The following is a 12,222-nucleotide window of genomic DNA, read 5'->3' as shown; positions in this document are numbered from 1 at the left end:
AACCAACAAGCATTTTGACTGGTTTCAGAAGCGTTTTAGAAGCTGGATCCAACAGTCTTGTTCAACCACCTTTACTTAAAGAAGACAAGGACTATGATAACGAAATACGGGTAAGAGCTTCAATGAATTTATCTATATTTAATATCCCAACCACCAAAGTCATCGAATGTGATGATTTTATGAAAGATTTCATTAATGTGAAAATTACATTTCACCAAGTATACATTTTAATTCGGATCGCATATGAGTCATGTAAACTGAACATGCGATATGAAAATATAAAAAATATGATGGTGAATGAATGATAAAAATTAATCGAGAATATCTTAAAACAAAAGGGGAAATTACTTTGAATGACTTCAGTGAAATTGGAACTTCAGCAAAAAAGTGTTTGATTTATTTTCGGTGTGCATATAGTCAGCTAGAGCTGTCAGGTGGTACTTTTCGAAGGCCTTGTACAGTAAAAAGCATTTCATACGGAACTTCAAATTTGCACCCCTTATGGCGCCACACCTGTAGAACATGCCCTATAATTGGTTCACCGGGGGCATCATATACTATTAGAAAAGTGAACCCAAACTAAATTGTCTGTAATCCATGGGAATGACAAAAACCTACTTTTTTAAATTAATCCGTTTTTTAAAACCTCATCGGCGATAGAAAGAAACATAACAACAGTTATTATTTTAGATAGGACCCCAAAGTGGTAACAGAAAAAAACAACAGCAACCTTGTTTGGGAAAAACGCCGTAATTAAAATGTCCAAAAACAGATCCTTTTTGACGCTGGTACATAGCAGGTCATGTAGATTTGGATAGTGACCCCCTTGGTTCATATAAATTTTGTTTTCGGCCCGTTATGGTCCTCGGGCAGGTCTGTTGGGTGGATATGGTATACACACTTCAAGGACCCTAATGAGCCTTTAGTAGAGGTCCTATCAGCGAGTTCCTTATATATGGATCATGCTCAGGGTTTTATGGGCTCTTTGGGCTCTTGTATGAAGTTTCACAATGGTGTCCGAAGCACCTATGTCAGAGACTCCAACCCAAAGCACCTTCTGATCTGGAGATTGTATTAAGAGTCTGCATTGGCTCGCATGTTTCCACATCTGCTCCATAACATGGAGTCCGAAGTGTGTTCCGGGTCTTTTCTTATTCTTTGGTAAAGATACTGTATGTTGCGGTAAAAATTGTAGCCCCTGCACAAATTTGTCACCCCTGCACAATTTGTTGCCTGGCGATAAATTGTGCTTCTCGTGCAGTTCCCATTTTTTGACCTCAATGGCGACAATTTGTGCTGGTAAAATGTAATGTACAGTGTAACTGCAAAAATTGTCGTCGGTTGTTGTCTTCAAGCTGCAGAAGATAATGCTTAGATGCACTACGAATTGTGTGGTTCGGGTGCAAGCACTAACATACACTCACACAATCCTCATTATGGATATACCTCCTCCAACATACATCCTTACACATACAATGACACACACGCACACACGCACCCACTCTCCAATCCTATAAAGCACCCTCACACCACCCACTACTTCACACACACACACACACACACACACACACACACACACACACACACACTCACATTCACACCGTCGTTCAAACCCACACCCCATCCATCCACTCCTCTCCTCTTCACCACGCGCACCCCACATAACATACATACACTCACACACACAAACAGACACTCAATTATCATGTGCGCGCTCACATACACACTTCCTCGAAACCTTGAGGTGACTTTTTACATGGCTTGTTTGCATAGATGTAGCCATGTGGGTTATGTGCTGGTATTCCAATGCCTAAGTCAAGAATGATATTACCCCCAAACGTGCTTCGAGGGCGGGCGACAATATGTGCCGTCGGCCCTCTGCACAAATTGTCGGCAGGCGACAAATTGTGCATGGGCGACAATTTATGCCACAACAACTGTATTCTACGCCTGCATGATACGATTCTGTATAAAGAAAGCCCGTAGACCTTCTGAGATGTATGTTCATCACATCATTAAAAGAGGAAGATTTTTTGTACTACTTTTCATTTTAATAGCTAATAGTCTCCAAGTTCTTTCATGCCTATTATACAGTTCAGTAAAAAAAGGATAAAAAAGTGAGCAATAACTGTTCCTAAACCATTCAGGTAGATGAATATTATCTGGAAACCATATAGAAAAGTTAACCAATAAGGTTTAGGTGGACATCTATGTTTTCATAAATGTACAGGGCCAAACTGCTCCACAGTGTTTATAATTGGAGGTTGATGCAGTGGAAATGCACAGTAAGAAATGCAGTGACAGTAGCAGCATTAAACTTCTTACGATTTTTTTTTTTTTTTGAAGTCCGATGCCGTATTATAATAAATGCTGGTTTGTCTCAAGGATGAAAAAGTTTGACTCCATTGAAGGTAATAATGTAGAGAGAGTGCAATAAAAAAAAAAGAAAGTTATGAAGTCAGTAAAGGAGAAAGTCATAAATGTGATGTCGGGGGGGGGGGGCATTTCATGAAGCATTTTGGTCGGATATTTTTCTGACAAACTGTTTTAAGCTACTGAAATCCTTGCATCTGATTGGTTGAGAGCAGATTTGTCCGACAAATTTGTCGGACAAAATGCTTCATGAAATGCCCCCTCCCCCCCCCCCCAGCTGTTAATTGTACCTTATAATATCCTTCTTTAATTTCCTTCTTCCACTTAAATAGAGTCCTGATGACCGAGGGGATCCCCTTGTCATGCAAATATTCAGAGACGATTTAAAAATAATCTCTGTTATTGAAATACAAAATGACATGATCAATACTGTCAGGGGCATATTAAAGGAGTTTGAAACAGGCAGCATAGTAACGCGAGGATCGTCTGGGAGTTGCATGGTGCATTCAAGCAAGACCACTGACAGTCGGGTAAGATCTTTTTTTTTCCTGAATTTAACATGTGGAATGAGTGAATGCAGCGATATTAGGAAAATCGAACAATCCTTTTAGAAAATACAAATTTGCAAATGTCATTGTCTCATCATCGCTGGATGAGAAGACTACAAACATTGGTGACGTCACTGCAGAAGAACTATGTTAAGAAACTGTACAGAGAGAGTTCAACAAATTTTTCATTTTCTAGCATAATAAAAGCGCAATTGTCTTACCTCTTTCAGAAATTAGAGGGAACAATGTTGCCTTTAAATATATCAGTAACAAGTCAGAAAAATGTGTCCTTTTAGAAAAAAGAAATTTGCCTGAATATTTGAGGTACATTCCCCTTTAACATTATGCATTTTTGCTTTACTCATTACAACTATGATGATGATTATAAAGCGGCTAAATTACAGAATACGTTTATAGAATGTACTGTTATCTTCGTGGAAACGTCCCAAAATAATGCTGCCAAAAGTATGAAATTTAATGTTATTACGTTTGTTGCGATTTTTTTTGTGTGTTTTTTTGCTTGCTTACTTGTTTTCTGGTTATTGTTCTCTAATATGTAGTCTTCTACTCCTGATTATAATATGTTTCTACATACATGTTTTTTTTTCTTCCAATTCCAGGTGCAGGAAAAGCGAATACGGACGTTTTGTAGGTCTACAAAGAGTCGGCTAAATCGCCTCGGAGAACGCAATGGAAGACATTTGCGAGACAAGTGTGAACTCCTCATCTTTCAGTCTCTCGTCCAACCACAAAAAAGTGATCCCCCTGAACTGAGCATCAACGAAGAGAGCTTGTGTAATATTTCAAATGTATGTACATGCTTTCTGCATTTTTTACATCTTTCTGTCTGTCTGATTGCAAAGTCATCTTAAATAGAGAAATTTGTTCATGCATTACACGCTATAATTTATATGCTTTCTTCTTGTTACAGTGTGAGGACAGATTAATTCATTTGTCTCTGTCTTCCATATTCATTTAAATCACAGAAGAGCCAGCTGAGACCTGAAGAGGTTAAGGGTCTTTATGAACATCTGGAACTCATTCTTACCAGGAATGCAGGATTACGCGAAGAGGAGCGATATCACATAACGCAGTTTATCCTTGATGCTTATGAAGAAGACCTGAAGTGCCAAACAGCCAATGCCCATGTAAGCATATCCATTTTTATCCTAGAGTTCTTTATCTTTATTATATTATATTTATTCTATTCCTGTGTAATTTATTGTTCCTCGTATATATACACATTTTGTTTTCAGCATTGTAAATCCAATGGAGACAAAATTACTTTGTATAAACAACGTATTATTATCAATAATGTGTGTACAAAGTATATGTGTGATTACATAAATGTAGAAACCCATAAATCAAATAAAATCAACTCTAACATGGTCACAAAACGACATGAACTAACTGCCTGGATTTACCACAAAAAAAGTATTAAAAAAACAACAACTAGAAAAGCACTCTGATAGCGCAGACCTCCGCCGAGCAGCTATTTTCCACCGATTATCTTGCTCTTCCCAACCCTCAGCTGCGCGGCGCACCTCGCCCTAGCAGAAACCACTTTGGCAGAAACTAGAGCACGCACTTTAGGGCTCACACCAAAGAGGTTCTATATGTAATAGAGCGCGCGCTCGCATACAGAAGCGGGGCCAATTGAACGACCCGCCGCCATTTTCAAAGAGGTCGACTACCAGACATCGTCATGCCAGAAGCCTGAACCCGGAAGTGCCTATAGTAATGCACGTAAAGTACAGTTTCGAATTAGATGGGATTGGGTTGGAAAAATCATTCTAATTTTAAAGAAAATCAATATTTGTCAATATGCCTCCGGATTTTATAAGAGAGATATATTCTCAACACAGTATAAGTGTTTTGATGAAAAAAGGACTTGCTCTAATGTATCAAATATGTGCCTTAAACACGAAGCCAAAATTGCCAAACAGGCATTCATGCATTCATACTACATAAAAGATTGCAGAAAGGTACGGTGTATACTCTTTGGTATGGGAGCACTGATTTCACATAATATATGTCACTTAGAAACATCAGACACACATACAACACACACTCCCACACACATACAACACACATTCCAACACACATCCACACACCCACAGCAAACACACATTCACAAACACACACATGTACACACCAAACCACATTTTTTTTTTTCAAATTCCAACACGCACACACACACAAAACACACTGTGTTGTGTGTGTGTGTGTGTGTATTTATACTTATAAAATCCGGATGCATATGGACAAATATTGATTTTCCTTAAAATTAGAATGATTTTTCCAACCCAACCCCGTCTTCGAAGCTGTACTTTACGTGTATTACTATAGGCACTTCCGGGTTCGGGCTTCTGGTAGTCGACCTCTTTCGTGCGCGCGCGCCACTGTTCAATTGGCCCCGTTTTCATTTGTACGCACTGAATGGTGAGCGCTTACTCTATTACATATTGACCGATTCGGGTTCGTTGAGGGCAGCAGACATTTTACGGCACAGGGCGCAGCCATAGTGGGTGTATCAGCCGACCCCCCTGCTCTCCCCCACCCCCCGGGCAACATGTTTATCGCGCACTTGTAACAAAGGTTCGCGCACTAGCAAGCATTCGCGCACTCAGTACGAGACGTCTATTGGCTAAAGCAGTTTTTCATTCTGCGCGCGTGCTAATGTAGGGAGAGGGGTGGGGGAGTGCGGAGGGGGGGGGGGGGGGGGGTCGGCTGATACACCCACTATGGCTGCGCCCATGCCAAAAATACACATAGCGCGTCACAGACCCATAAATATTTCCCCATAGGGATGTGTGTTAAAAATCAAATTTCAAAAAATTCTGTAAAATAGCTGGGAGAAATGAGGTGTTTCAGCTTCAATAACCTGGATAAGTGAGATATACCCTTTCATCCATCAAATTTTCATTGTGGATTCTTCAGCCCAAATTCTGTCTAGGGGTTTGCAAAGCCAGACTACGAGTTCTTGTCAATCAAAAAATCACCTATTTTCCGTACACGTAATCTATATCCAATCATGAAATATAGTCCCCTCAAATTTCATCAGAAAAGCTTTCATCTTCCAACCAAAATGCAGTTTGCAGGGAAATTCATACTCAAGATCGACGGCTATTCAGTTTTTTGCCAAACTACATCATTGATTTTTAATTATTTTTTTTCTTCATTTATTTTGGTATCTTTGGTACGAATTTGTGAAGGGGTCTGGGACATTCCATTTTATTTACGGGTGTGAGCCCTATAGTGTGCGTATGAAAATCTAAAAAAATTTGAAGCCTGAACTCCTGAGTTCTTTGACCCTATCTGCCAAAATATCGAAAATCCTTCATAAAATCCATAAAAATTTCCAGATCACTACCAAAATTTAAGCATCTGTCACTTGTGTCATTCTTAAACTTCCCTGTAAGTTTCATCCAAATCCGTTAACTACATTTTGCACACGGACAAACATACAAACAAACCAACAAACCAACGGTAACGAAAACATAACCTCCTCCCTTGGCGGAGGTACGTAGCAAACACGTGTACACAAACACTTATGTATGATTTGTATTCACTACCATTCAGTTATGCATGTAATGTCATAAACTGGTATGCTGTACAAAGTAACAAAATAATCGCATATTTTTGACACACGTAAACCCTTCCTGTGTAGGCCTACTGCTACTTTTTTTTTCACAAAAGTAGAAATTGATAAACACCTAGCATTTCATTTGCAAATTGATAACAATCAAAGTGAAAAAAACACACGATTGTACAGCAAAACAAAATGTATGTTATACATATAGCCCTAACAAGCCCATTCTCAACCAATTACTCTATGTTTTCCAACCCTGTTTGCCCCCCCCCGTTCCCTTGTCAACCTCCCCCAGCTTTCTGAAAACAGAAACCATTCCTGTCCACATACACACGCACATCATTTACATATCGCTTGCACAAAAAAAAACACACACACACTAATATTATTGCATTTTGTGAAAAATTGGTATTACTTTACTTCTGACCACACCCTAGCTTAAAAAAAAGAAGTTTAAAATTTATTAATGATTATCAGCTCGCCGAACAGGAGTGACTAGGAAAAATAGGAAAACACTCTTTCACACACACACACACACACACACACTGGCAACATTGACATCTATACACTTTATCCCTTTGCAGAGAACAATTACAACACAAAACAGCAACAACAACAAAAAAGAAAGAAAAGGTAGAGGATGACTTTTAAAATGTAAGGGCTCAGCAGAAGGCTATATACCACTTATAGGAAGCTGTATGATCCTGATTTGATTACAAGCACACCAGATTGTACGTACATAAACACATACACACACACACACACACACACATTAACTTCTAGTAACTGCTTGATGACCGTATGACCATACGTGGTTATTGCACATGTTATTAAAGGGACTGTGCAGCTGGTTGAGGCGAGAATTCAGCTTGAAACGTTTTGCGAGATATTTAGAAACCACTCCATGAAATGTTAAAGAGCATACATTTTCTCACCAAAAAAAAAAAAAAAAAAAAAATGTTACAAACCTGAATCCTCACCTCAACCTGCACTGTACAGTCCCTTTAATGTACTATGAACGGCATATTATTTCTTAAATAGATTAAGTACTGGGTTAGATTTTTTTTTCTTTTTTTTAACTATATTCTTTTTTGTGCATGTAATTACTGAGAAAGAGGAGATGATAATATCTTTTGTAGACTGATCATGAATGAACCAATTCACAGTAATTTTGGGTTGTGGAAGTTGGGCAGATGTTATTTGAGACCAGAACGTAAAAAGAGCAGTTTGTAGATCATGTTCATTACAAATGTCTAAAAGATTTTAGAGAAGAAATCCTCCTCAGAGTACAATAATCAACTATCATGAAGAATGACTTGTAACATGTGTTTTAGTATGTTTTTGTAATTCTAACAGTAGTACTGGCCCATGAAGTTACACATTTGATTACTATTCAGTCAAAGAGTATGGTTTGTAACATCTTTGTTATATTTCTAGGATTTCAGGAATGACCTCAGTCTATCAGATACATCAGCAATATCTGATGACATCATAACCTTGCAAATCTCACAACAATGGTGACTAGAAAAAAAAAAGTACACTCGAAGCATTCTCATTTCTGAGTGTAATCTGAATGTCATCTCGATTTATGTCTTGACAAACAAACAAAAAAAGTTGTCAGTTTTACCATGAGTACATTAATTCGGTCGAAGCTGAATATGTGATGTGCTGCATTCGAAAATCATATCTATGTACTGAAACTTAATAATGTATTGTAAGACCCTAAAACTTCAGTTAGTCTGTCACACACACATTTGCTCAAAACCTTAGAAAATACCAGTAAAAATTATTTGTAGGTTGACATATCTTTTGTTGAACTAGAATTCATGAGTTGGAAACACTTCAGGCGATTTCAAATGATTCGGTTCAATACCACTTGTCATACCATAAAAAAGAGTTTAAAATACAATGTATTGCGTAAAGGATAATGAAGACATGATTTTTTTTTAAACCAAATTAATTTTCACCAATTGAACTCAAAAGACTATACCATTATTCCTCAACAGCACTCAGTGGTAATATCACTTCCTTATTAGTGACAAGTTTAAAAAGAAAATTGCAGTGAAGTCATTTCCTCTCATGTACTTTTCCTGCTTTTAACTTGATACACACAAAACATCTTGAGATTGACGAAAAATGTAAGCACTACCATTATCCAAAATATCGTTAATAGAACCGCAAATAATATATCTATCAATTACATATCTATTATACACATAACAAAAACAAATAATCGCGTTCACTTATAAAACTGAGTTAACCAGATGATTATAATAGAATATCTAATCTTTCTCCTGTGACATCTTCAAACTTTGCTGTTCGCCAATTATTGTTTCTGCACTTTTAATTCTCACCTGCCACTATATTTCTAAAGCATGTATGCACATATCAATACCGTAAGGATTTTTGTTTTAAATTCATCTTATAGTGAACCATGGCATTATGGGATAAGATCAATCCATTTGTTGCGGATTTTGCGGTAGTTATTCCAACGATTGAGATTAAAATCAACTGGTGAATTCAGTCACTGTAAGTGACTCTATGAAAAATATCTATATATGTATTTTTAAGTATTTCTTTTTGTTTGCTTTGCAGGGGAACAGTCTTTCACCAAGGTATACAATTGCTCAAAAGGACACTCCGGATGGTCGTATCGTCGGATTTTGGGTGGAGAAGATTATGAATATAGGTGACAGTAAAATCCAGTATCATGTATTCACTACCATCTGTGATTACCTGTAAATCCCTCAAGAAACGGAGTTGATGACCTTTGATGTATCGCTGAGGATACAAACCCATCTTCACTTGAACACTTACTTGGGCCTGTTGAACTGTACTAGAAAATCAAATGAATCAAACTAAATGAACCCATGCACAATAACATCTGAAATTATCACTTACTGTTTAAAGGAGAAGGCTAGTAACTGATCAGTGGGAATCAGTGCGAATGCTGGGAGATGATTGTTCCAATTCTTGTGGGATTCATTTAAGAGTACATTATATATCTATTGCTGTGTGAAAATTGTTTGCTTCAGAATGGTCTCATATTCAAGTAATGTGCAGCTTAATGCCCCGTCACTGACCAGGCATGCTAACCTGGAAACATTAAACTGCACATTACTTGAATATGAGACCATTCTGAAGCAAATAATTTTCACACAACAATAGATATATAATGTACTCTTGAATGAATCCCATAAGGATTGGAACAATCATCTCCCAGCATTTCCACTGATTCCCACTGATCAGTTACTAGCCTTCCCCTTTAATAGTTCTAACTTATGGTAGTTCTGTGAATTACTACTGTACTACTAAAACTACTACTTTTACTACTACGACTACCTCTACCACCATATCATCACAATCACATTCCTTAATTCTGCAATGTGCTTTGTTTCTTCTGATGCAACATATCACTTTTAATGTATAACTTTTGCACTGTATTCCGCCGGCACCGCTCCTTGTGTTACCCTGCCATGGTAATGACAATGACGGCAATGAAATCATTAAAGGCAAGATTACGTGCGCAATTAGTATCAACCCTCTATTTTTTTGCGCTGTTTGGGAAGTATATTTCTACCACTATGTATACTGGTACTCCAAAGACCTGGTTATGACAGTGATATTATTGCTATCAATGACCACCCTTGAATCACTGTGAAGTATACGACAGCAGCACTATTTTCACAGTCAAGAAAAGACTGGTTCTTGCCACTGATTGCAGAGGGAGGGATACACTACTGGGTTTATCATTCTGGTCTCTGAAAATTGTGATTGATTTTTTTTGTTTGTCCAGCTTTTTTTGTTTTGTAGATATCGCGCTCATTAGAAGTAAAACATTCTGTGCATTGACATTCTGTACTTTTTTAAAATTTTTCCGTTCAAAACTTGCTCACAAATTAAAGGTGTCATCAGCATATGAAGACATGTTCTCACCTTGTATTACCCAATTTATTTAATGGTATATCATTCCTTATTCCGAACTGTTTATTGCATCATTATTGCCTAAAGCTTTGCTCTACTGTGGTTTGTTAGAAATCCTTGAATTATTGTGATAACTTTGTGATGTCATTACATGAAAGATTTTATGTAATTCTCATTCATTGATCAAAATTTGAAATTCATTGCTCAGGCTTGTGATTGTTCATAAATACTTTCCGAGCAGAAGGATGTGAATTGCAAATAATTTCCTTAATGAAATTTGTAGATAGGACTGTTGATTACATGCAAACATGCAATTTTCATTGACTTGTCTTAATTCTTGTAAGCCTATATGCATAGAAGTGTACGCTATTCCGTGCGTGGTACAGTAACTGGTTGTGCATCGTACGTATTTTCAGTGGCAGTACTATCTTACTACATTATAATTTGTGTGATAAAAATCAGCGATGCTCTTATGTCCAGTAGGTATTTCAATTTTCATAAACATTTACAATGCACTTTAAGAGAAGATAAGGCCTATTGCAATGTATATATCGATTTACTGAATGCAGTATTTTACTGATACAGAATCCATCTGTAAAGTTTGAGGAAAATCTGACAGTGCGTTCAAAAAATATGAATGTACACTTTTGGTTAAACCAAGGAGGTGCTCGCCTAGTACCTCCTTGGTTAAACAATGAGCTGACATTGCTGGGTAATACGGCTGCAACTACAAGCGAGACTTGCTAATTGACACTGTCATCCTTTTCTCGAATTCCGACCGCTCTTTCCCGAGTCTTGACTTCGAGATTTTTAGGAGTTTATTTACACATAAAGACTAGATAAATAGATATAGATAAGATATCAAGCTATCTCCACAGGAAAAGCAACGATCTTTTCCGGGTTTTGTTTTTGTTTTTTTTTTTCTACTTAATCGCATGACTCATAATTATGAATACTACCTGGGGGTGTTTCATATTAAAAGCTGTTCGTAAAGTTACGATCGACTTACGAGCGACTGGTGATCAGTTCTTGTGCTGAATTATGGAAATTCTGATAGGTTTAGCACATCAGAACTGATCACCAGTCGCTCGTAAGCTGTTCGTAACTTTGCGAACAGCTTTATGAAATAGGGCCCTGGTGCTGCAATCTTTAATGTGTTAACAGTTATTGCATTGTCCAATACCATATTCCAAAATCCCAAGTAAAGCATTGAAATATAGTTGACAACTAATGATCTGATTTTATTTGAAATTCGGTCCTTATTTTCTTTTCTGTTTTTGTTTGTTTGTTCTTTTTTTTTTGGGGGGGGGGGGCCAAAATGACATCGCGCATCACATTCTCGTTTCTACCTATACCTCATAAATAGTAATTACACACTTTTTACACCCTACTACAGCATAGAAAAACTTTCAGCCGTTATGTGTTTTTGATGTACACGCTATTTTCACTTTTCTCCTACTTATACTCCTACTTATAATACGGCTAATCACAATTTCCAGTAATAAACGTCAAGTTTTTTCCTTGTTCAGGATGATAAATATATATATTTTTTCTTTTTCTTCTTTTGATCTTCCCTGTATAGTCTTACAAAGTTTACATTCCTTCCTTGCCTTTTTTCCGTGATACATAGCTTCGTGTAAGGATTGCGTTTAAAGTAGCCCAACATCTCCCAAGAAGTTCTTCGCATTCCAGAACATGGTGTTAGGCATGTCCGTGGTATTCTTTAGGGCTTTTTACACTTGTAAATTTTTGCTTAGTCCCGTACCAACGGTGGGGCTAAGGGGG

At 37.4% G+C, this 12,222-nt stretch overlaps 1 protein-coding gene across 1 annotated transcript; it reads left to right on the top strand.

Moving 5' to 3' along the window:
* The first annotated feature begins 2,735 nt into the window (after positions 1 to 2,735).
* On the top strand, positions 2,736 to 9,255 carry LOC140242493 (uncharacterized). Its single transcript, XM_072322226.1, has 4 exons — positions 2,736 to 2,903; positions 3,542 to 3,730; positions 3,908 to 4,069; positions 9,109 to 9,255. The coding sequence occupies exons 1-4, from the start codon at positions 2,736 to 2,738 to the stop codon at positions 9,253 to 9,255; spliced, it is 666 nt and encodes a 221-aa protein (XP_072178327.1).
* Positions 9,256 to 12,222: the final 2,967 nt, after the last annotated feature.

This window comes from Diadema setosum, chromosome 19, assembly GCF_964275005.1.
Source record: "Diadema setosum chromosome 19, eeDiaSeto1, whole genome shotgun sequence".
NCBI lineage: Eukaryota > Metazoa > Echinodermata > Echinoidea > Diadematoida > Diadematidae > Diadema > Diadema setosum.
The sequence above is the reverse complement of the archived record's forward strand: the minus strand, read 5'-3'. Positions and strand labels throughout refer to the sequence as shown.